Source organism: Oncorhynchus gorbuscha, linkage group LG23 (assembly GCF_021184085.1).
Source record: "Oncorhynchus gorbuscha isolate QuinsamMale2020 ecotype Even-year linkage group LG23, OgorEven_v1.0, whole genome shotgun sequence".
NCBI classification, from domain to species: domain Eukaryota; kingdom Metazoa; phylum Chordata; class Actinopteri; order Salmoniformes; family Salmonidae; genus Oncorhynchus; species Oncorhynchus gorbuscha.
The window spans coordinates 41,454,255-41,476,927 of NC_060195.1; the positions used below are offsets into that span (position 1 = coordinate 41,454,255).

The window sequence follows — 22,673 nt, forward strand, 5'->3', positions numbered from 1 at the left end:
GTAAATGTGTTTCTGCAGATCTTCTGATGGCCTTGTCAACCTAATCTGATGTTGTAGAAATGCACAACCCTTACAATTCACATACACTGTAAAACAGTAGAGTACAATTCAGTTTCTTTAATACCAGTGATTGATATTTGAAATGTTCCAATTTAACAATTTTATTCAACCATATGGCTTTTCCCTGTTAGTGTTACTTTGCTGTTTCCAGATGTTCAACAGGCAGTATAGTAATACTATATACTGATAAATACCCAATTTAGCTTTGTCATTGTAGTCAATATGTAGACACACTACATGTTACAAATAAATCTTATTTTATTTCACATACATGATTTTTTTTTTACTTTGAACTTGTCACAATCTAAATGATTCTACAACAAAATGAGGAACTACCACAACAAAGTCAAAATGTCTTACTGGGGAGAGAAGATATCAACTTCACTGCAGCAAGATGGACACATGTATTTTGCCATTAGGCAAAGGTTTCGGTAAAAGTAATAAAAAGACAAAAATAGGATGAAAAAGTGGTCTTTGTAGGTTCTCTGTCAACTTCAAGATCCTCAAAAGTATTTATTACTCCCCAGAATAGTGTTATAATACTAATAAAAAAAAACTCAATCCACTTTGATAAATAAAATACATTTTCATTTATGGTTGACAATAAATCAAATAAAATATTTAGGGGAACAGGTATCTTTTCTGCAGTGTGACGTTGCAATCCTATAGAAGCCCTTTCCTATTTTCATGGACAATTTCTTAAGTGGGGAGTTACAATTTTGCTTATTAGGTTGGGGGAATTGAGATTTTGGCTGACGTTGCATTCCATGAGTATTGCTATGAACAGTTTGTTTTTAATGAATATGTACATACACGTACATAATGAAGCATTTACGTACACATATGCAAAGATTATGGTCGGAGGGAATGATGCTCAGTTTGATCAGTCTGTTCTGTGAGTAAGCATGGTGCAAGACCAAACAAATAAGAGTAATACTTTTAGATACAAATTTGTACTGTACACGGTTCTGTAGTGTCTTTAATTCCAACCCAGCACTTATGGATTCCTCTTGGGTATATAAATTGAATTTGAAATGCTTGATTACTGACACCTTTTCCTTACAGGTCACCTGGGTAGCAATTAAGTTCATTTCGGAGGATCCGTGTTAGACAGGCTCACTGACAACTGTGCAAAAACATACGTCACAATGTCGTAGCATTGCATCCAATAAAATGGAATGATTTGGGACTGCACTCCTGTGTCCTGTTATGGCACTCTGCAGTGCTATTTCCATTCCCTGTAGCATTCTCATGCAGTAGTGGGAAATTCAGAAGTTAATAAATAATCCTTAGATTATTCCCAACATTTGGATTCCCAGATTCACAAACCATGTTAGATCATTTTCATGTTAAAGCGACGGGGTCCAGCTTCCCCCTCTGCTCCTCCATCTAAAGAGGTGCCATTAGACTTGGACCGAGGTACGTATTCAATATCTATGTTGTTTTTATGCTTCCCTTTGCCCCGACTCCAAACAAACAGGAGGAGGAAGCAGAACAAAACCACCCCCAGGAATGTGAAACAACCCATTGCTGTCGACACTAAGATAGTCTTTAGGTCCAAGCCGTAGGTCACGTTGATAGTCCCATTGGTAGTGGCATTGCTGGGATCTGTGTAGTACTGGGTCCTGTTTGCGTAGAGCGACCCCAGGCTTTTCACTGCTAGGGAGGTCATTAATGAGTCATTACCCGCAGTGTTGGTTGCCATGCAAAGGTACACCCCGCCGTCCTGCACCTCGGCCGCCTTGATCTCCAGCGTCCCATTGTTGTGGACCATGACTCTACCGTGGCTCTTGTTGGTGAGGAGGCGCCGGCGTGGGGACAGCCACGACACCACCGGCCTGGGGGTCCCCTCAACACTGCAGTACAGTCTCACTGGCTGACCTTCGTCTACGGCAATTGTTTGCGTCTTGTTCTCCCGTATTTTGGGCTTGGTGCACGTCACATAGTAGGAGAGCAGGGTCTCCTTGAACTCCCTGAAAGGCCTGCCACGGATGCCCTCGGGGGTACTGCACTCCGGCTGCGAGTCACCAAAGTAGATGGACTGCCTCCTCTGCAGGATCCACATGAGGCGGCAGTCGCAAACCAGGGGATTGTCATCGATCAAGAGTACCTCCAGAGCCTCAGGAGCTTGGAAGACACCCTTCTCCAGGGTGTCCAAACGGTTGTGGGAGACGTTGAAAACCTTGAGCCACCGGAGGCCCTGAAATGCGTACGGATCAACAGTCGACAATTGAGCCCCGACCAGATGCAGTTCCCTTAGGTGCACTAACTCTGACAGCATCCTGCCTTCGATGTGTCTGATGCGGTTGAAGGACAGGTTGAGGAGCGTCAGGTAGTGCAGGTGCTTGATCGCCTGGTATGGGAAGGTGGACAGGTTGGTGTTGGTGATGAAAAGCGTGGTCAAATTGAGGCCGTGCAGCGTGTTGGCCGGCACACTGTTCAGAGAGGTCCAGCTGTCAATCTCCAGGTGGCGCAATCGGAACAGCTTCTTGAAGGAGTAGGCATGCAAGGTGCTGATGCTGAGGTATCGCAGGTGAAGTCTTACCAGGTTGTGCAGGTGGGACAGGGCCTCAGTAGGCACCACTGTCAGATTGCATCTCTCCAGGGTTAGAGTCTCTAGGCTCAGCAGTCCACTGAACGCCCGGTGGGAGATGTACACTAGGTCATTGTCACCCACCTCCAGGAACTTCAGATTGTTCAAGTCCTGGAACATGTAGTCCAGCAGGATGACAATATTGTTGTCGCTGACATCCAACCGGGTGAGGTTGGACAGGCCTGTGAAGACACCCATAGGAATGAGCTTAATACGATTGCTTTTGAGACTAAGGGAGTGCATACTGTACAGAGGGTTGAAGGCCCCCGGCTCCACATAGCTGATAATGTTCCCACTGAGGTCCAAATCCTCTAGACCAGGATAGGGGGCAAAGTCATCCGGGTTGACGGCCTGCAGCTTGTTCTTGCTCAGGTCCAGGATCCTGGTCTCGATGGGGATACCGTCTGGGATGCTAGGTAGGCGTTTGCGGTGGCACAGGACCGACTTGCTCTGGGCCGAGCAGTCGCAGCGGGCGGGACATCCCAAGGCGGAACCCACGAAGATGGCCACAAGAGCCAGTCCCAGGAACGGTTGCCAGCATGAGAGGGCCGTGTGCAGCATGACTTTATTCATACAGTCGACCATTCTGTCACGGCTCTACGAGAGAGAGGGAACACACACAACAAGAGAATATAATTAGAGAGCATAAATTGGTAAGAAAAAGTGACGTGAAAACCTTCATGGATGTTAATATAAACATTATTTTAAGATTATAAATGGACACTAAAATGGATGAGATCATCTTATTACTGTGGTGAAATTGACTGTCATCTTATTTCAACGAACATTGAGGACAGATTAGAATGGCCTTGTTTCTCTGACGCAAATGACTTTCAACATCCTGAGCCATCATAAGCATTTCAAACAGTACTGCAGCTGAAACCAGCAATCATGCCCCACCTATATCCCCTGACTCACATACTTATTCAACATACTGTCTCAATTTAGGCCAATGAACTCTTTTCATTCAAAGGTTTACTCTCGTGCTTTGAATTTAAGAACAATTCAGTCTATAGTCATTTGTTATATCGGTTGGGTCTCCTTATAACACAAATCACTTCAAAGAGTCTGCAGTCTATTGTTGTGTTTCATCCACAGCAAACTGATCAAGGTAGATGAGTGGAGGAGTTATAAGAAAACGGCCTCTATGATACGTCTGATCATTATTCTAACCAAGGAGGATTCAGTGGATGTGTTCGGATTTATATGTATTACTTGTGCAAAATATGTAAGACCATAAGCAGCTAAACAATGACGCTAAATCTTTTCATGTTCATATTGTAAAGTGAGGAATTGCTAGCAACAATGTTTGTCCACAAGTCCACATGTTATGTTTTTTCCCAATTCAACTTTTTTAAATCCAAGACGTTCCATCTATTTCCATCTCTGTGTGTTTTCTTCACATTGAAACAGTTATATTGTTTATACAGGACCATATCTTTTGCTTTTCTGACACTTACACTGAAATAATGAACATGATTGTATTGATTTTCTTAGATAAACTTCCACCCCTCATAAGTAATAGAAACTGCACACCAGCTGCAAAATGACCATGGAACAAAATAAAAAAAACATGATTGGAAAAACATGATTATTTTCGCCGTCCAAACACATTGAGAGTGAACACAATCAACACGTAGAAATTGTTGGAGGCCAGAACCTAATTGGAAGAAAATTAGGTTTGTAATTATACGGATTATCACAAAGGCCGCAGAAGCTAATAAATGAAGATCCGGGAGGTTAATCCGTTTTTAAAAATCCAATTAGAAAATTAATCCAAAAGGTGTCAAAACAAACACCATCACACACTGAAAGAGTAGCATCTGTAGTCAAGATGTGTCTGATTTTCTTTTCAGCAGCAGAGAGTGGGGTTGAGATATTGCCTCTCACCTGTAGTAATAGGATGGGCCAAAGCCTTACACGGAACAAGATTCTCAAATAAATTAATTCAACAGTAATGTAATGCCTCAGTGTTACCCGAACACCTACTCATAAGGGGCACAGGGGAACATGCCCCATCAGATTTTTCCTGTTTAACACACACACATACATACATACATACATACATACATACATACATACATACATACATACATACATACATACATACATACATACATACATACATACATACATACATACATACATACATACATACATACATACATACATACATACATACATACATACATACATACATACATACATACATACATACATACATACATACATACATACATACATACATACATACATACATACATACATACATACATACATACATACATACATACATACATACATACATACATATATATATAGTGCCTTGCGAAAGTATTCGGCCCCCTTGAACTTTGCGACCTTTTGCCACATTTCAGGCTTCAAACATAAAGATATAAAACTGTATTTTTTTTGTGAAGAATCAACAACAAGTGGGGCACAATCATGAAGTGGAACGACATTTATTGGATATTTCAAACTTTTTGAACAAATCAAAAACTGAAAAATTGGGCGTGCAAAATTATTCAGCCCCCTTAAGTTAATACTTTGTAGCGCCACCTTTTGCTGCGATTACAGGTGTAAGTCGCTTGGGGTATGTCTCTATCAGTTTTTCACATCGAGAAATTGAAATTTTTTCCCATTCCTCCTTGCAAAACAGCTCGAGCTCAGTGAGGTTGGATGGAGAGCATTTGTGAACAGCAGTTTTCAGTTCTTTCCACAGATTCTCGATTGGATTCAGGTCTGGACTTTGACTTGGCCATTCTAACACCTGGATATGTTTATTTTTTAACCATTCCATTGTAGATTTTGCTTTATGTTTTGGATCATTGTTGGACAAATCTCCGTCCCAGTCTCAGGTCTTTTGCAGACTCCATCAGGTTTTCTTCCAGAATGGTCCTGTATTTGGCTCCATCCATCTTAACCATCTTCCTGTCCCTGCTGAAGAAAAGCAGGCCCAAACCATGATGCTGCCACCACCATGTTTGACAGTGGGGATGGTGTGTTCAGGGTGATGAGCTGTGTTGCTTTTACGCCAAACATAACATTTTTCATTGTTGCCAAAAAGTTCAATTTTGGTTTCATCTGACCAGAGCACCTTCTTCCACATGTTTGGTGTGTCTCCCAGGTGGCTTGTGGCAAACTTAAACTACACTTTTTATGGATATCTTTAAGAAATGGCTTTCTTCTTGCCACTCTTCCATAAAGGCCAGATTTGTGCAATATACGACTGATTGTTGTCCTATGGACAGAGTCTCCCACCTCAGCTGTAGATCTCTGCAGTTCATCCAGAGTGATCATGGGCCTCTTGGCTGCATCTCTGATCAGTCTTCTCCTTGTATGAGCTGAAAGTTTAGAGGGACGGCCAGGTCTTGGTAGATTTGCAGTGGTCTGATACTCCTTCCATTTCAATATTATCGCTTGCACAGTGCTCCTTGGGATGTTTAAAGCTTGGGAAATCTTTTTGTATCCAAATCCGGCTTTAAACTTCTTCACAACAGTATCTCGGACCTGCCTGGTGTGTTCCTTGTTCTTCATGATGCTCTCTGTGCTTTTAACGGACCTCTGAGACTATCACAGTGCAGTTGCATTTATACGGAGACTTGATTACACACAGGTGGATTGTATTTATCATCATTAGTCATTTAGGTCAACATTGGATCATTCAGAGATCCTCACTGAACTTCTGGAGAGAGTTTGCTGCACTGAATGTAAAGGGGCTGAATAATTTTGCACGCCCAATTTTTCAGTTTAAAAAAGTTTGAAATATCCAATAAATGTCGTTCCACTTCATGATTGTGTCCCACTTGTTGTTGGTTCGTCACAAAAAATACACTTTTATATCTCTATGTTTGAAGCCTGAAATGTGGCAAAATGTCGCAAAGTTCAAAGGGGCCGAATACTTTTGCAAGGCACTGTATATATATATATATATTTATATATATATATATATATATATATATATATATATATATTATTCAAATGTATGTGGACCCTTCAAATTAGTGGATTTGGCTATTTCAGCTACAACTCTTGCTAACCACTTGCTCCTACCTGGCACGCAGGCGTCCCATCTAGAGCTCTGGAAATGCAAATGCGCTACGCTAAATGCTAATAGTATTAGTTAAAACTCAAACGTTCATTAAAATACACATGCAGGGTATTGAATTAAAGCTACACTCGTTGTGAATCCAGGCAACAAGTCAGATTTTTAAAATGCTTTTCGGCGAAAGCATGAGAAGCTATTATCTGATAGCATGTAACACCAGAAAAGACCCGCAGGGGACGTAAACAAAATAATTAGCATATTCGGCGCTACACAAACCGCACAATAAAATATAAAACATTCATTACCTTTGACCATCTTCTTTGTTGGCACTCCTAGATGTCCCATAATCACTATTGGGTCTTTTTTTCGATTAAATCGGTCCATATATAGCCTAGATATTGTTCTATGTAGACTGTGTGATAAACGGGAAAAAAAATAGCGTTTCATAACGTAACGTCATTTTTTAAAATTCAAAATGTCGATGATAAACTTTCACAAAACACTTCGAAATACTTTTTTAATGCAACTGTAGGTATTAGTACACGTTAATAAGCGATAAAATTAATCAGGAGGCGATGTAAATTCTATAGGTGTCGCCTGGAAAAAAAACATGGCCGGAGAGAGCTCGACCAAAACATCCGGTCGGTTAGACCAATAATCAAAGGTGAATCAAATGACAAGACTCTAGACAACGTGTGGTAGCTGTAGGCGCTGAAACCTCGGTCTCATGTAATTCGGTTCACTTTGAACAATTCCTGGAAGTAAGCGCAAGGATATTTATTTCCACTTTCAGTGATCAGGTTTTCCTGCGCTATTCGATGAAACTCACGCTCTGGTATAGTCACAGCCGTGATTTAACCAGTTTTATAAACGTCTGAGTGTTTTCTATCCACACATACTAATCATATGCATATACTATATTCCTGGCATTAGTAGCAGGGCGCTGAAATGTTGCGCGATTTTTAACAGAATGTTCGAAAAAGTAGAGGGTAGACTGAAGAGGCTAACAGATGTATACAATCAAGCACACAGCCATGCAATCTCCATAGACAAACATTGGCAGTAGAATGGCCTTACTGAAGTGCTCAATGACTTTCAATGTGGTACCGTCATAGGACACCACCTTTCCAACAAGTCAGTTCATCAAATTTCTGCCATGCTTTTGCTGCCCCGGTCAAATGTAAGTGCTGTTATTGTGAAGTGGAAACGTCTAGGAGCAACAACGGCTCAGTGCGAAGTGGTAGGCCACACAAGCTCACATTACGGTTCTGCCGAGTTCTGCATAGAGCATAAAAATAATCTGTCCTCGCTTGCAATACTCACTACCGAGTTCCAAACTGCCTCTGGAAGAAACAGCACCACAAAAACTGTTTGTTGCGAGCTTCATGAAATTGGTTTCCATGGCCGAGCAGCCACACACAAGCCTCACCATGGGCAATGCTAAGCGTTGGCTGGAGTGGTGTAAAGCTCGCCGCCATTGGACTCTGGAGCAGTGGAAACACGTTCTCTGGAGTGATGAATCATGCTTCACCATCTGGCAGTCTGACGGATCGAATCTGGGTTTGGCAGACGCCAGGAAAACGCTACTTGCCCCAATGCACAGTACCAACTGTAAAGTTTGGTGGAGGAGAAATATTGGTCAAGGACTGTTTTACATGGTTAGGGCCAGGCCCCTTAGTTCTAGTGAAGGGAAATATTAGTGCTACAGCATACAATGACATTCTAGACCATTCTGTGCTTTCAACTTTACGGCAACAGTTTGGGGAAGGCCCTTTGCTGTTTCAGCATGACAATGCCCCCATGCATAAAGCGAGGTCCATACGGAAATGGTTTGTTGAGATCAGTGTTGAAGAACTTGACTGGCCTGCACAGAGCCCTGACCTCAAACCCATCGAACACCTGTTCGATGGGTTTGAGTTCAGGGCCTAATCGCCCAACATCAGTGCCCGACCTCACTAATGCTCTTGTGGCTAAATGGAAGCAAGTTGCAACATCTAGTGAAAAGCCTTCCCAGAAGAGTGGAGGCTGTTATTGGGGGTCCAACTCCATATTAATGCCCATGGTTTTGGAATGAGACGTTCGATGATGTCACGCTTTGGTCTTAGTATTTTGTGTTTTCTTTATATATTTGGTCAGGCCAGGGTGTGACATGGGTTATTGTGGTGTGTTTTTTGTCTTGGGGTTTTGTGGGGCGTCGATGGAGTCTATGGCTGCCTGAGGCGGTTCTCAAGTCAGGTGATTCTCGTTGTCTCTGATTGGGAACCATATTTAGGCAGCCATATTCTGTGAGTGTTTTCGTGGGCGATTGTTCCTGTCTCTGTGTAGTGTTCACCAGATAGGCTGTAATAGGTTTTCGCGTTTCGTTTGTTGTTTTGTATCGCTATTCTTCATTAAAGAACATGAGAAACCACCACGCTGCATTTTGGTCCGCTTCTCCTTCAACAGACGAACGCCGTTACAGACGAGCAGGTGTTCACATACTTTTGGTCATGTAGTGTATATTATACATATTATTGCACATTTTGTTGTGTTACAGCCTGAATTAAAAAATCAATTACATTTATTTTTTTCTCACCCATCTACACACAATAACATAATGATATAGAGAAACCTTATATTTAGAAATGTTTCCAAATTTATTGCAAATTAAATAATTCAGAAATATCTAGTTAATTAAGTATTCAAACCCCTGAGTCATTACATGTTAGAGTCACTTTTGGCAGTGATTACAGCTGTGAGCCTTTCTGAGTAAGAGCTTTGCTCACCTGGATTTTACAATATTTGTCCATTTTCAAGTCTTGCCATAGATTTTCACGAAACCACAACTCGGTCACAAAGGAACATTCACAGTCTCCTTAGTAAGCAAGTCCAGTGTAGATCTGGCCTTGTGTTTTCGGTTATTATCCTGCTGAAAGGTTAATCTCCCAGTGTCTGATGGAAAGCAATCTGAACCAGGTTTTCCTTTAGGATTTTGCAAGTGATTAACTGCATTTCATAACATTTTTATCCTGAAAATCTCCACAGTCCTTAACGATTTCAAACATACCCATAACATGAATGCAGCCACCACTATGCTTAAATATATGGAGAGTGGTACTTAGTAATGTGTTGTGTTGCATTTGCTCCAAACATAAAACTTTGTATTCAGGAAAAAAAGTTAATTGCTTTAAACATTTTCTTAACAGTATTACTTTAGTGCCTTGTTGCAAACAGGATGCATGTTTTTGAATATTGGTATTCAAATTGGATGCAGTCTATCACAGTGCCATCGGTTTTGTCACCAAAGCCCCATATACTACCCATCACTGCGACCTGTATGCTCTTGTTGGCTGGCCCTCGCTTCATACTCAACGCCAAACCCACTGGCTCCAGGCCATCTACAAGTCTCTACTAGTTAAAGCCACGCCTTATCTCAGCTCACTGGTCACCATAGCAGCACCCACCCGTAGCACGTGCTCCAGCAGGTATATCTCACTGGTCACCCCCAAAGCCAATTTTTATTTGGCCGCCTTTCCTTCCAGTTCTCTGCGGCCAATGACTGGAACAAACTGCAAAAATCACTAAAGCTGGATACTCTTACCTCCCTCACTAGCTTTAAGCACCAGCTGTCAGAGCAACTCACAGAAGCTAGAGGGAACTATTTTTATTTTTGGAAAAATAACGTTCCCAAAGTAAACTGCCTATTTCTCAGGACCAGATGCTGGAATATGCATAGAATTGACAGCTTAGGATAGACAAAACTCTAAAGTTTCCAAAACTGTAAAAATATTGTTAAAAACGCTTGTATTGTTTTCGCTGTAAAGCATAATTTAAAAATCTGAGATGAAAGGGTGATTAAGAAAAGGCTAAGCTGTGTTTCACTATATTTCACTTGTGAATTCATGAATACGAATATTTTCTAGTAAGATTATTTGACCGTTGCGCTATGCTATTTAGCGTAGTTGATGACAATTATCCCGGATCCGGGGGGGGGGGGTTATTAATTTGTAAAAATGTCAAAAAACAGAAATCCCACTTTCAATTCAATCAATTTAATCACTTTTATATTCAAGCTGTAACACAATAAAATGTGGAAAAGGTGTAAGGCTGTGGATACTTTCTGAAGGCACTTTATACAAAACATTTAAAACACCTGCACTTTCCATGACTTAGACTGACCAGGCCAATCCAGGTGAAAGCGATGATCCCTTATTAATGTCACTTGTCAAATCCACTTCCACCAGTGTAGATGAATTGGAGGAAAAAGGTTCATTAAAGAAGGATTTTTAAGCCTTGAGGCAAATGAGACATGGATTATGTATGTGTGGCATTCAGAGGGCGAATGGGCAAAACAAAAAATGTAAGTGCCTTTGAACGGGGTATGGTACTAGGTGTAACGAGGCTGGTTATTTCACACTCAACAATTTCCTGAGTGTATCCAGAATGGTCCACCACCCAAAGTACATCCAGCCAACTTGACACAACTGTGGGAAGCATTGGAGTCAACATGGGCCAGCATCCCTGTGTAACGCTTTCAACACCTTGTAGAGTCCATGCCCCATCACATTGAGGCTGTTGTGCAACTGAATATTAGGAAGGTGTTCCTAATGTTTTGTATACTCTTTCTCTCTCTCGCTGTCTCTCTCACCACTACTACTACTACTACTACTACTACTACTACTACTACTACTAGCCACCTAGTCATTTTATGAAGTTGGCTTCAGCTAGCCCAGATAGCTAGGTATAAGGTTGGGAGATTGGGAACCTATGTACCAAAAAGCAATTTAAGGGTAACAATCAAGTTTGAGTAGGTAGCTTGTCTAACTATCTTAGCTGGGGTTTGTAGGGTTTAGCAAATCAAACATAATAATATACTGAATAAGACTCACATTCCTTTCAATATTTTATCCAGATTCTAGCAGAGATGCAGAGAAGCATATTTAGTTTCATAAACAATTAAACACCAGTCAGGAGGATACAGACAGCTCAATAGTTATGCTTAGATCTATAGCTTATAGCTTCAATCTGTGTGTAGTAATGTTATCTCAGAATGCAATTTCACGTGGCTAGTTATTGCCTAATGTTAGCTAGCTAACTAGCTAATATTGAACCTATTTGGTTAATTTTAATTAGCTATGACAATTGGTTTGTATTGCTAGTACTCTATGGATTGGGATTATGGTTTATTGTTTAGCTGGCTAGCTAGCTCCATGTATAAACAAAATACCCCAAATTAAAGCTGGCTGTTAGCTAGCTAGCTGATGTTAGATGGCTGGCTCGCTAGCTAACATTATTTTTATGATTTGTGTGTAGTATGTTAATGTTTTCTCAGAATGGCATTTCATATTGCTAGTTATAGTCTAAAGTTAGCTAGCTAACTAGCTAACATTAAACCTATTTGGTTAACTTTAGCTAGCTATGACAATCTGTTTGTATTGCTAGTACTCTATGGATTGGGGTCATGGTTCATTGTTTAGTTAGCTAGCTAGCTAGCTCCATGTATAAACAAATAACCCCAAATTAAATCTGACTGTAAGCTAGCTAGCTGACGTTAGATGGCTGGCTCGCTAGCTAACATTATTTTTATGATTTGTGTGTAGTAATGTTATCTCAGAATGCCATTTCACATTGCTAGTTATTGCCTAAGGTTAGCTAGATAATTTGGCTACTTTAGCTAGCTATGACAATCAGTTTATATTGTTAGTACTATATCGATTAGGATTATGTTTCATTGTTTAGCTAGCATGTGTAAACAATAGGCTCCACTTGGCCAGATGATTACATGACCAATCAAGTTAGCTAGGTGTGTCTGACGGTGATTATGTCTATCTATTGTATAATAATGCCAAAATATTTGTTTCTGGAATTTGTCTTTCAGCATTAGTAGAACACGCCTGATTCTCCTCTACCAGTAATACTAGGAGAATGGTCCAATGCCTGCCATCAAAAGGATAGCTAGCCCAAGCAGGCACAGGTCAAATTGTATTTGTCACATACACAGGGTTAGCAGATGTTATTGCGAGTGTAGCGAAATGCTTATGCTTCTAGATCTGACAGTGCAGCAGGATCTAACAGGTAATATCTAATAATTCCACAACTAAACCTAATAGGTAACAAATATCACAACAAAACCTAATACACACCATCGAGTAAAGAAATGGGATGAGAATAGTTAAGTATAAAATGACAAAGCGGCTAAGATTCAATAGATAGTAAAGAATAGATAGTGAATGATACAGTATAAGGTATATACATATGAGATGAGTAATGTGAGATATGTAAACATTCTTGAAGTGGCATTATTAAAGTGACTAGTGTTAGATTTATTAAAGTGGCCAATGACATCAAGTCTTTAGGTAGGGAGCCGCCTCTCTGTGCTAGTGGTGGCTGTTTAACAATCTAATGGCCTTGAGATAGAAGCTGTTTTTCAGTCTTTATGTCCCAGCTTTGATGCACCTGTACTGATTTCGCCTTCTGGATGGAAGCGGGGTGAACAGGTAGTTGCTCGGGTGGTTATTGTCCTTGATGATATTTTTTGCCTTCCAGTGACATCGGGTGTTGTAGGTGTCTGGTAGGGCAGGTAGTTTGCTCCTGGTTATGCGTTGTGCAGACTGCACCACCCTCTGGAGTGCCCTGCGGATGTGGGCGGTGCAGTTGCCATACCAGGTGGTGATACAGGCGGCATGATGCTCTCAATTGTGCACCTGTTAAAGTTAGTGAGGGATTTCTGTGACAAGCCACATTTTTTCAGCCTTTGAGGTCAAAGAGACGAGGTTGCTTCACCACACTGTCTGTGTGCGTGGACCATTTCAGTTTGTCGGTGATATGTACACCGAGGAACTATAAACCTTCCACCTTCTCCACTGCTGTCCTGTCGATGTGGATAGGGGAGTGCTCCCTTTGCTGTTTCCTGATGTCCAGGATCATCTCTTTTGTTTTGCTGACATTGAGTGACAGGTTATTTTCCTGACAACACACTCCGAAGGCCCTCTGCTCCTCCCTGTAGGCTGTCTCGTCATTGTTGGTAATCAAGCCTACCACTGTAGTGTCATCTGCAAACTTGAGGATTGAGTTGGAGGCGTGCATGGCCACGCAGTCATGGGTGAACAGGGAGTACAGGAGAGGTTGTAGGAGAAAATTCATGACTATGGTTGATTTTCAGTAACCTATATTGTTGTCTTTGAAGTAGAAAGCGTAACTGATATAAGTTTAAATATTAGACATGTGTAAACAGAATGAAGGCTGAACCCATGTGAGTGTACAAAACTGGATCAACATCGAATTGACCATTGGACATGTAAAAGACAGAATGTAAGCAGAATCTGTGTGGATGAGGCAAGGTAGATTAACAAGACCTGACTGGTCTGGGCCATATCTGATCTTGTGAAGGCTACTGGACACGCACATGGGTAAATCATACATGAACAACATCGGCCTGAACTTGTAAAGACCTCTGGACAGGAACATTGGCTAAGCAGTGAGTGACAACAGTAAGAGGGGGCATGTCATGCCACCAATAGAGTCTATGCCCCAATGTCTGAGCCAATAAGACAATGGAAACTAAGTAAGACAACAAGATTCATAAAGTGGAGTGATGACGTTATGTATGGAAAAGACTGTATAAAAGCCAAGTGCTAAGAATGAAGTGTTAGTTCTTCCATGGAATTGCTCGGCTTTGTTACTCTCCGTAATAAAGTCTATTTGAATTTACAAGCTGAGAAGTATTTGATTCAATATTTTCCACAACAAGGGCTGAGAACGCACCCTTGTGTGGCCCCAGTGTTGAGGATCAGCGGAGTGGAGATGTTGTTTCCTACCACCTGGGGAGACCTGTCAAGAAGTCCAGGACACAGTTGCACAGGGCGGGGTCGAGACCCAGGGTCTCAAGCTTAATGGTGAGTTTGGAGGGTACTATGGTGTTGAATGCTGAGCTGTAGTCACCTGAAGCATGAGGATCTGCAGCAGGTGGTGAACTTCATCAACAACTAAGCAGAGGATTATGCAAAAGTATTACCAGGACACCACCCAGGGCACAAACACTTTGGTGGAAAGATGCTGCCATCCCATGTGACAAAAGCAGCAGGGTGGCGTCTCTACAAGGATTCGATTAATATAATTTTGAATATAATTTCCATTGCATTGTATGAGGTTATTCTTCTTATCTAAACTTGAGAGGTAAATTTATGTTGTACAAGGTTGTAATGACTTCTACATGTTTTTGGTTATTTCCTGTTTTACAGCTTCGATGCTCTGGAGCCTGGTGTTGTTGTCGCCAAGGAGTGTAACGCTGACATCCTGCCTCCCATAGATGGTCTGTCTGTACAAGCACCACCTGGACTGGACACAGCTAGACAAACGTATGTTTTTGAGAAGATCAGGGAGTTTTGTGACGAAGAGGCTATGGACATCACATTCCCTGCACCAAAGTCAAGGACAGGACAGAAGATTCCCTTGTTCGTGTGTGGTTCGGACTGACCAGTTATCAGCACTATCTGCAGTGCCTCTATTCACATGACTCTCTCCTAACACACACGCCATACATTGCTGCTACTATTATTTTTTTTATCCTGCTGCTCAGCCACTTTACCCCTGATTGTATGCATGCTACTACCTCATCGATCACAGATATTGTTACTGATATATTTCTTGTACATACAGTATATTATTTTATATATATTGACAATATCTATTCCTGATATTGCTACTGTGCAAGGAACCATTTGCCTGTACCGTTTACACCTTCTGTAAGGACCATCATCTTGGCAAGATGTGGCTGGAGGTTATAGCAATTCTTTCACATGACCTATACATTTAGACAAGTGTGTCTGGGTAAGATTCATGTAATATTTACAAAATATGTGTTTTCTGTTTACCTGTTTTTTCCCTTATTGTAGACTACTACTTTTACCACTTTTAGTCTTAATCTTCACTACACTACCCACTTTTTAGCATATGACCTCACATGCGAATCCTTAAAGTGATGGATGGGGCTGGAGTGAGGGTGTGAACAATGCTGAATGGGTGGAGACAAAAGAGATCTCTCCAGTAGGTACCAAAACATTCATAGGTAATTTTCTCAAAACCTTCAAAGCAGAATTACTTTCCCATTGTTCCTCAAAAATGCAGTGTATGATATACAATTGTGTAGCTCTTAGTCTCTGCTTTTATCCAATGTAAAAAAAACACTATTTCAATTTTTGCTACATAAAAACGATTTGAGCCAGTCAGTCACATATGTGACTAGTTTCAGGAAACTAGGTGTATGTCCCGTGTCACTACTTCACAGGAGAGCCATTTGAATGCACACTTTTTTTTGGCTGCTTTTCCTTCACTCCTCGGTCCAACTCACCCCAAACCATCTCAATTGGGTTGAGGTCAGGTGATTGTGGAGGCCAGGTCATCTGATGCAGCACTCCATCAGTCTCCTTCTTGTTCAAATAGCCCTTACACAGCCTGGAGGTGTGTTTTGGGTCAATGTCCTGTTGAAAAACAAATGATAGTCCCACTAAGCGCAAACCAGATGGGATTGCATATTGCTTCAGAATGCTGTGGTAGCCATGCTGGTTAAGTGTACATTGAATTCTAAATAAATCATTGACAGAGTCACCAGCAAGCACCCCCACACCATCACACCTTTTCCATGCTTCACAGTGGGAACCACACATGCAGAGATCATATGTTCACCTACTCGGTTGGAAACGAAGATCTCAAATTTGGACTCATCAGCCCAAGGACAAATTTCCACAGGTCTATTGTCTATTGCTCATGTTTTGTGGCACAGGCAAGTGTCTTCTTATTATTGGTGTCCTTTAGTAGTGGTTTCTTTTCCAGCAATTCGACCATGAAGGACTAATTCACGCAATCTCCTCTGAACAATTGATGTTGAGATGGGTCTGTTACTTGAACTCTGTGAAGCATTTATTTGGGCTGCAGTCTGAGGTGCAGTTAACTCTAATGAACTTACCCACTGCAGCAGAAGTAACTCTGGGTCTTCCTTTCCTGTGGCAGTCCTCATGAGAGACAGTTTCATCATAATGCTTGACGGTTTTTGCGACTTCACTTGAAGAGACTTTCTTGAAATTTTCTGGACTTGGTCTTTAAGCAAATAGAGCTATCTTCTGTATACCAACCTTACCTTGTCACAGCACAACTGATTGGCTCAAATGCATTAAGAAGGAATGAAATTCCACAAATGAACTTTTAATAAGGCACACCTGTTAATAAATCCTGTTAGGGCTCATGCGAATTTTTGCAGCTTTTTGTTAAAAATTGCGCAACATTTCAGCGCCCTGCTACTCATGCCAGGAATATAGTATATGCATATGATTAGTATGTATGGATAGAAAACACTCAGACGTTTATAAAACTGGTTAAATCACAGCTGTGACTATAACAGAACGTGCGTTTCATCGAAAAGTGCAGGAAAATCTGATCACTGAAAATGGGAAAATATATCCATGCGCCACTTCAACCAATTGCTAAACGTGAACCACATTAAATGGGGCTGAGGTTGCAATACCTACAGCTTCCACACGATGTCAACAGTCTTATCATTTGTCTCGGATTTGTTTCTTGGTCAAACCGACACAAGGCAGGGCTTTTCCTCCGGTCTCCGACCGGATGTTTTGGTTGAGGAATATTTGGACACAATATCGGACGTGGAGCTATTTAATATACATCGCCCCGTGATCATTTTGATAGATTATTAACGTTTACTAATACCTAAAGTTGCATTACAAAAGTATTTCGAAGTGTTTTGTGAAAGTTTATCGTCAACTTTTTTAATTTTAAAAAATGACGTTGCGTTATCAAACTCAGTTTTTTCCTTGATTACACAGTCTTCATAGATCGATATCTAGGCTATATATGGACCGATTTAATCTAAAAAAAAGACCCAAAAGTGATGTTTATGGGACATCTAGGAGTGCCAAGAAAGAAGCTCGTCAAAGGTAATGAATGTTTTATATTTTATTTCTGCGTTTTGGGTAGTGCCGGCTACCGCAAAATCTGTCGTGTTAGGTGACGTTGCAGTATTTTGGGGGTACATGCTATCAGATAATAGCTTCTCATGCTTTCGCCGAAAATCATTTTACAAATCTGACTTGGTGGATAGATTCACAACGAGTGTAGCTTTAATTCACTACCTTGAATGTGTATTTTAATGAAAGTTTAATGAAAGTTTGAGTTTTATCAAAAACTATAGGTGGCGCTCTGAAATTCCCCTGAGTGATGTTCCTGCATGGGAACTGTATTCTGCGTCATCCTTAAGAAGTTAATTGAAATGTTTTCCAGGTGACTAACTCATGAAGCTGGTAAAGAGAATGCCAAGAGTGTGAAGAGGTTGGCTACTTTGAAGAATCTTGAATATAAATAATATTTATATTTGTTTAACACTACATGATTCCATATGTACTATTTCTTAGTTTTGATGTCTTCACTATTATTCTACAATGTAGGAAATAGTACTAATAAAGAAAAATCCTTGAATGAGTAGGTGTGTCCAAACTTTTGTCTGGCTATATATATATATATATATATATATATATATATATATATATATATATATATATATATATATATATATATTCTTGAAGAATATCAAAATATAAGCTTGTTTTTCTCCAATGTTTGTAAACATTGTAATCATAAAACAAACACTATATAGTCAGTTAAAACGATAATTTTGACTTCATGGATGGTCCTTGCATCCATAACTCTGTCTATTATTCTGAGAGTGGTTACATTTCTCCAGGCCCATCCCTGAGCTTTTTACCAAAAACAGAGCTGCGGCGACCGTTATTTAATTGTTTAATCTGTGGATTTGCCGTTTAAATAGCTGCATATTATCAAGATATCAAAGTGTCACCAACAGAAAGGTAAACAATAGGCCTACAGCAAAAGCAGCATATAGCATACATTTTTCACATGTAACTAGCATTTTCAGTAGTGCTCAAAGCATGACATTCCGTGAGCACCACATTTTATTTTATCAACTCAAATCAATGTGCCCAATCAGTCCTCCATGACAACAAAATCCTAAACTACAGAGTAGGGCTGGTTAATAAATCCTTAGTTTTGGGGTTATGCTCATGTCAAACAATTTGGCTAATCTATACTTCCATATTTCCAAGTCCTATTCTTGAATATCAAGGGTTATAACATTTATTGGAATGGCTTGAATTTTGATAGAGTTTGGTTTTTAATGTAAAGACATAAGTTCATCGTATTATTATATGTAGTAGAAGCAATAGGTTAGAACAGTGGTTCCCAAATATTTTTTAGTCCCGTACCCATTCAAACATTCAACCTCCAGCTGCATTCCCCCTCTAGCACCAGGGTCAGTGCACTGTCAAATGTTGTTTTTTCCCATCATTGTAAGCCTGCCACACACACACTCTGCGATACATTTATTAAACATAAGAATGAGTGTGAGTTTTTGTCACAACCCAGATCATGAGAAGTGACAAAGAGCTCTTATTGGACCAGGGCACAAATAATAATAATAATATAATAATCAATAATTTTGCTCTTTATTTAGCCATCTTACATATAAAACCTTATTTGTTCATCGAAAATGTAGAATAATGCACCACAGGCTAATCAGAAGTGTGTGCTTGAAAGGATGCACATAACTCTGCAATGTTTGGATTCTCAGTCTTAAATCATTTTCCACCCACAGTCTGTGCCTGTATTTAGCTTCATGCTAGTGAGGGCCGAGAATCCGCTCTCACATAGGTACGTGGTTGCAAAGGGCATCAGCGTCTTAACCTCTACTGACTCCCCTTAATCATATCCTCAATTTTGTCCCAAGAGTCACTGTAATCCTAGATTCAGATAATTCAGGCAAGAAAAAACATCACGCAGATAAGCCAGTCATGTGAGAAACACATCACGCAAATGGAACCTATGGTCAGTAGTGAAAACTTTAAGCTCGTCTATCAATTATTTATTTTTTTTAAACATGTCAATACTTTGCCCCTTGATAACCAGCACACTTCCGTATATTGTAAAACATTTTATGATCGCTGCCAATATCATTGCATAATGCAGAAAATACCTGAGAATTCAGGGGCCTTGCTTTAACAAAGTTAACCATTTTCACTGTAGTTTCCAAAACGTCTTTCAAGCTGCCAGGCATTCCATTGGCAGCAAGAGCCTCTCGTGGAGGCTGCAGTGTTCTTAAGTGGCGTCAGGAGCAACTGCTTGCACTTGTGTTACCACTCCACTATGTCTCTCTGTCATGGCTTTTGTGCCATCAGTACAGATACCAACACATCTTGACCACCAGAGTCCATTTGATGTCACAAAGCTGTCCAGTACTTTAAAAATATCCTCTCATGTTGTCATGGTTTCCAATGATTTTCAGAATAGGATGTCTTGCTTAATTGACCCCCCCATAAAGGTAACAGACATATACCAGGAGCTGTGCCAGGCCCGGCACGTATGTTGATTCATCCAGCTGTAACGCATATAATTCACTGGCTTGTATGCGAAGCAGTAATTGTTTCAAAACATCTCCTGCCATGTCACTGATGCGCTGTGAAACAGTGTTGTTTGATGAAATCATTGTCTGTATAGTTTATTTTGGCCTTTTCCCCCCAACATTGTCCCAGCCATATCCACTGCAGCAGGAAGAATTACGTTAAATGTCTGCGCAAGAGTGAATGTTTCCTGTGAGAGAGTAACGGTTAATGTGACTGGATGTTAATTATTTTACTAGGCTACCTGTATTTGACTTTGTGTTGTTATTTTGCCGAACACTAGATGGTTTAATTTTGTTTTTGGCACTGAAACGAGGGTACCCAGGTGAGTGAAAAACGTCACCCAAATGCATAGCCCCTCTGTAATATACAAATGTACTGTTTTCTTATTTTTATATGAATCACATTTTTATTTGGCGTACCCTTGACGACATACCCCAGTTTGGTAACACCTGGCCTAGAAGAAGCCTACGTAACAAACCCATAAAGTAACATTTTTCATCCATATATGGCCAGATATGTAAACTTTAATGTTGATTTATCCTGCAATAGATGTCGTTCAATGGGTAAAATACATTTTTGTCTTCTTCTACTGCCTCTTAAGGGGAAAGTAATATGGTGACATTGAATGTAGGCTGTGTGTAGCGGATAGTGGTTATGATATGAAGGTTTTGCTTGGAAGTGTTTTTTCGCCTGATGTCTGAAGTCCACAACAAAAGGGAAAAAGTGAGCAGAGGAGAGTGAATAGATGTGAGAAGGAATTATACAACGATCAAAGGGATGAAAGTGAACTGTGTTTGCATGTGATCAGGAGTGTATTCATTCGGACGATTCTGTTAAAAGATTTCTTAAATGGAAGCAAACTGAACGAAACGGGAATAAACATACCTGAATTTGTCCAATAGAACATTTTGTTTGCAACTGTTGGACAAATGATTACACCCTGTAAGGCGATATTGAATGTGCCAATGTATGTCACCTTGATTACTCAAATTTCTCTTGACCTGTGCACCTACGTCGTAAACTTTAATTCACAGTCTATTTTGTAGCCACATAGGGAAGATTTTAGCATCATGGAGTAGCCTAAACTTATCAACATTACTGTTCATTGAGCTGGTGAATGGAATGTGAATGACACCCAATATGCTCATTAAAAAATATTGTCCTCCCTCATTAAACAGCACTAACAGCCACTGATGACGTCACATGTTATCACATTAATTGCGCATAAAATCACATGATGAGCAACCATGAAGTGCCAGAGTTCATCCTTTTACTTGCGCAGTCACAACCAACACACGTTGCCATCCTTCTCAGCATGTGCAATAGCCTAGAGTATGTGGCATGACTTCACAATAGTGTTTTCACATTCTTCCCAAACGCTTTTGGCTCTCGTGTCTTTGGGATGACCTCAGGGTGGTCAGCTGAGCGTTGTCTCTGAGACTGATACTACATCAAAATGTACGCTCATATTGCTATAGGGCCTATCTGATAATGCAGGCAGACCGCCCTATTCACTGTCTGAGCTTGTGAATGCCAAAGGAGCTTTTATCAGATTGAAATCTAGAGGTGAGAGAGCAGCTACAGGAGATTGCGATCACTCCCCAGGCAGTTGACCTGTATATTCCATGGGCCACCACAGATCTCTCCCACTCTCTCTCTTTCTCTCTTTCTCTCACTGTCTCAATTTCTCCATTCTCACCCTCTCCTTCTGGCTCTTTCTCCTTTCTGTCTTGAGTGTGCACAGTGCTCCTTCTCACAAAAACAACAGCACAGCTGTTCAATATTCAGTTGCATCCTAAAGAAAAATACAATGTATATTAATGGAGATTCAGTGGGAGATTAAATTAATGAAGAATCTATTCATGTTTAATCAACCATTCCACTGTTATTCCCCTTTCATAAAGCCTCAGTAAAATACAACATGGAAAATCAATAGATTAAGAAACATTTATGCACTTTGACATTAAAAGTTGATGCTTTTCAAGACAAAAAGAAGAAGAACATCTTTCATAACACACAGACTTGTTTATGATCTGTGGAATCATCAAGGCATCTGTTTAAAATGAGATATCCAACTTCAGCAGATTTTGTATGCCAACTCGATCACTGCAAATGACTATTCAAATGAAAGCTGATAGAGACTTGGAGAGCACAGCAGACAGAGTATGAAATGTTTGGCCCATCTAAACCTTTTGATGATAAGTACACCCCAGTGGATTGCAATGGAACCCACTGTCACTGACTATTAAATAATTCATGACCTGGGATACTCTTTGCTTTAGATGAATACCTTTGAGAAATATCTCGAAGGTATTCACCTGAAGCAAAGATCATCAATGGTCACATACAGTTGAAGTCAGAACTATACTCTGTAGCTCAGTTGGTAGAGCATGGCGCTTGTAACGCCAGGGTAGTGGGTTCGATCCCCGGGACCACCCATACGTAGAATGTATGCACACATGACTGTAAGTTGCTTTGGATAAAAGCGTCTGCTAAATGGCATATATTA

General features: G+C 40.5%; 1 protein-coding gene across 4 annotated transcripts in view; it reads right to left on the bottom strand.

Moving 5' to 3' along the window:
* Window positions 1-300: 300 nt before the first annotated feature.
* The window catches only part of LOC124011661 (leucine-rich repeat and immunoglobulin-like domain-containing nogo receptor-interacting protein 2), a 415,677-nt gene continuing 393,304 nt past the window's right edge, over window positions 301-22,673 (bottom strand). For all 4 annotated transcript variants that reach the window (XM_046325122.1, XM_046325121.1, XM_046325124.1 and 1 more), the window contains one exon: window positions 301-3,250. In XM_046325122.1, the coding sequence (XP_046181078.1) occupies window positions 1,394-3,238 (1,845 nt within the window). In that variant the 5' untranslated portion in view covers window positions 3,239-3,250 and the 3' untranslated portion in view covers window positions 301-1,393. The remainder of the gene's footprint in view (window positions 3,251-22,673) is intronic.